Source organism: Eimeria acervulina, genomic scaffold (assembly GCF_000499425.1).
Source record: "Eimeria acervulina Houghton genomic scaffold, Eah_scaff889, whole genome shotgun sequence".
Taxonomy (NCBI): Eukaryota; Apicomplexa; class Conoidasida; order Eucoccidiorida; family Eimeriidae; genus Eimeria; species Eimeria acervulina.
Genome location: NW_013549538.1, coordinates 1,979 through 5,772, shown reverse-complemented (window position 1 = coordinate 5,772; position 3,794 = coordinate 1,979). Strand labels below are relative to the sequence as shown.

The 3,794-nt window shown below is 57.2% G+C and overlaps 1 protein-coding gene across 1 annotated transcript in view; it reads right to left on the bottom strand.

Moving 5' to 3' along the window:
* Nucleotides 1-463: 463 nt before the first annotated feature.
* The window catches only part of EAH_00051450 (kinesin motor domain-containing protein, putative), a gene marked incomplete at both ends in the record, with an annotated part of 4,120 nt that continues 789 nt past the window's right edge, over nucleotides 464-3,794 (bottom strand). Inside the window, one exon of the mRNA XM_013394178.1 lies at nucleotides 464-3,747. Coding sequence (XP_013249632.1) covers nucleotides 464-3,747 — 3,284 coding nt within the window. The remainder of the gene's footprint in view (nucleotides 3,748-3,794) is intronic.

The following is a 3,794-nucleotide window of genomic DNA, read 5'->3' as shown; positions in this document are numbered from 1 at the left end:
TATATATATATATATATATATATATGCATAGGCATATATATATAGAGACACATGTAAATAAACAAATAAATATAAATATATAAATAAAATATAATATATATTTTGTTTTTATCTATATAAATAAAGAAAATGAAGATATAAACTAACGGTGGCAGGGAAGGCCCTATACACCACAACTGCAGCAGCAGCAGCAGCGCTTCTGCTGCTGCTGCCGGTTCGATTAAACGCAACTCAACAAGCATGTGCTGCAGCAGCTGCTGCAGCAGCTTCTGCAGCACTTGCTGCTGCTGCTTCAGCTGCTGCTGCTGCTGCTGCTGCTTCACCTGTCTCTGCATTTTTACTTGTAGCTGCATTTACTGCTACTGCTGCAGCTACAGCAGCAGCAGCAGCTGCTGCTGCTGCACGCGCTGGTGTTTTTGCTTCCTGCTGCTGACGCAGCAACGCAGCAGCAGCAAGGGCCACCCTAGAAGTAACCGTATCTTCCTGAACTGCGGTAGCAGGCCTCCCCACCAGCAGCAGCAGCTGCAGCAGCAGCAGCAGCAGCAGGGAGCGGCGTGTGGGGCAGCGAGTTGTCTCTGAGGCTGCAGAGACTTCCGCTTCGCCTGACCCTTAGTCCTGCATGTCTTGCTGCTGCTGCTGCAGCAGCAGGATTGCTGCTGCTGCTGCTGCTGCAGAAGGGAAGTGGATTTAACATGTGCCTCGGCATCAAGGGACTAAGCTTCCTTGGTGCTTCACCATGGGCTGCTGCTGCTGCTGCTGCTGCTGCTGCAGGTGTCTCTTCCTGCTTGTCTAGTCCAGGGAGGGGAGTAAAAGAGGCGCTGCGTCTGTGTGCATTCCCCCACGACCGCATCATCAAGAGCCGCTGCTGCTGCTGCTGCTGCTGCTGCTGTTGCTGCTGCTGCTGCTGCTGATACTCAGTAGGGGTATAGCGAAATTGGGGGCCCCCCCTAACTCCGTAGGCCCTAGCAGGTGCGCTCGGCATAAATGCGTCTCCTGGGGCCCCCCCTTGAAAGTGTGTTGCTGCAGCAAATGCTTCGAGGGGTGGTTTGCTGCTGTTTCCTGCTGCTGCTGCTGCTGCTGCTGCTGTCGAGCGCGTTTCCCTTGCATAAGCAGCAGCAGCAGCACCAGGCACCACCCACGAGGGTCCCCCAACTGTTACTGCAGCACCACCACCTGCACCGGCAGCAGCAGAAGCAGCAGCAGCACTAGTAGCAGCAGAAGCAGCAAAAGGAGGAGAACTCTCAAGCCTCAAACCCAAAGGGTGCTGCAGAGTGGTGCTGCAATGCCCCTGTTGCTGCTTACAGAAGGGGACCCCAGAGAATGGGGCCCCCGAAGGGGGGCCCCCAGAAAAGGGGCCCCCAGAAGGGGGGCCCCCAGGAGGGGGGCCCCCAGAAGAGAGGCCCCTTGAGGGGCCCCTTGAGGGGCCCCTAGAGAGCCCCCTAGAGGGCCCCCTCGAGAGGCCTCTATGGGTGCCCCCCGTAGAGTTTGCTGCAAGTGCAGCAGCAAGGCCAGGGCCCCCCTGAGAAGAGATGAAGAGCGAATGAGTTTGTTGATATTGATGAGGCAGAGGAGGCAAACCAACTGGAGAAGATAACCATGGAGAAGAAGCTTCCTCATGAGTTTGCTGCTGCTGCTGCTGCTGCTGCTGCTGCTGCTGCTGTGGTTGCGGGTGATGCGAATGCCTCAAGGCAGTGCCCGAGGGGAATTCCCTAAAGGGAAGGCTTTGGTGTTGCTGCTGCTGCTGCTGCTGCTGCTGCTGCTGCTGCTGCTGCTGCTGCTGCTGTTGATGATGGGGTGTGTAAGGGGAAGAGCACCCCAAGAGAGAATTGCTGCTGCCAAGATGGTGCTGCAGCAGACGCGTGTGCTGTTGCTGCTGCTGCTGCTGCTGCTGCTGCTGTTGCTGTGGGTATTCGCTCCAAGAAGCTGTCGTTCCCACTGCTGCAGTGTGATGAACTGGCGTCCACATCTGTTGCTGCTGCAGCCGTTGCTGCAGTAGCTGCTGCTGCAGCTGCTGCTGCAGCTGCTGCTGTTGGTGCGGCAGCATTCGCTGGTGTTGCTGCTGCAGCAGCAGCCATGAGTCTGCTGCTTCGGCAGCAACGTTGCTGCTACAAGTGCTAGACCTGGTGCTCATGCGTGCAGAGAAGGTGCCTCCGGAGTGCTCTCGCTGCTGCAGCAGCAGCAGCTGCTGCTGCTGCTGCTGCTGTTGGAGTTCTAAGGAACCGTGCGACCGTCGAACTACGCGGGGTAGAGACACTGACAAGTCTGGGCTGCTTTGGTTCTGTTGCTGCTGCTGCTGCTGCTGCTGCTGTTGCTGCTGCTGCTGCTGTTCCCATGAAGGCAACCCAGGCGTTCTCTCCACATTTGTAGGAGATTTCCAGCTGCTGCTCCTGCTGCTGCTGCTGCAGTTGTTGTTGTTCATGCTGCTGTTGCTGTTGTTGCTGTTGCTGCTGCTGGTGCTGCGCGTCCTCCCGTGTCGCTGCAGAGGCACCAGGTGCGTCCCTTGCTGCGTCGAGTCCTGCAGCAGCTGCTGCTGCATCTGCTGCTGCTGCTGCAGCTGCTGCTGCTGCAGCTGCTGCCCGCTGCTGGAAGGAGACACGTGAAGAGACCTCGTCTTAATGTCTTCGATGCATGCAGTGAGGTGCTGCCGCTGCTGCTGCAGCTCCCGATGTTCTTCCAGCAGCTGCTGATGAAGCTGCTGCTGTCTATACAGCTGAGCAGCAGCAGCTGCTGCTGTTCTCCTAGCACTCGCAATGTTATCTTGTATAACGGGCTCCCAGGCTTGCTGCTGCTCCTCCTCCTCCGCCTCTTCCTGTTCCTCTGCTGCTGTTGCTGCTGCTTCTGCTGCTGCTGTTGCTGCAGCTGCATGCTCTGGAGCTTCTGCTGCTGTTGTTGATGCTGCGGCTGCAGCAGCAAAAGGGACGGAAGAGGCATCATCAGACGGCTCCTTTGGCTGCTGCTGCTGCTGCTGCTGCTGTTGCTGCTGCTGCTGCTGCTGCTGCATGAGGCACGCTGTGGCTTGTTTGTGCTCCTGCTTCAGTCTTTCATGCTCTGCTAACAGCTGCTCTATCTTGAGCTGCTGCGACTCCAGCTGCTGCTGCTGCATTTGCTGCAGCATCTGCTGCTGCAGCAGATGGTCCAGCAGCTTCTCGGGTGCTACTGCGGTGTCTTCGCTTTGTGACTGCTGCAGTTGCTGCTGCTGCTGCTGCTGCTGCTGCATCTCCTGCTGCTCACTCTCCAGTTGATGCTCCGCCTCCTCCTCTTCTTCCACCGCATATTCTCGCTGCTGTTGTTCTTGCTGCAGCTGCTCTGCTGCTTGCTGCTGATCCTTTTCCTGCTGCTGCTTTGTGCTGCTGTCTTCAATTGCGAGAGAGACGCCTGCGGGCTCCTCTGTCGTTTCACTCCTCCGCTCTGCTGCTGCTGCTGCTTCTGTCGTTGCTGCTGCTGCTGTTGTCGCTGCTGCTACTGCGGCTTCTGTTGCCGCTGCTGCTGCTGCAGCTGTTGCTTCTGTTGCTGCTGCTGCTGCTGTTGCATGGTATTGAATGATCTCTTCTGGTTCCGCAGCAGTAGCAGCTGGAGATGCAGCCGTTGCTGCAGCGGCAGCGGCGGCTGCAGCAGCAGTTGCTGCTGCAGCAGTTGCTGCTGCAGCGGTTGCTGCTGCATCGGGAGAGTCTTGACTATTTTCATATGTGTCGCAGCAGCAGCAGAAATCTTCATTGCTGATTGCATTCTGCTGCTTCTCCTCACGCGCTGCAGCGGCAGCAGCAACTACGGCAGCAGCAGCAGCTGCTGCTGCT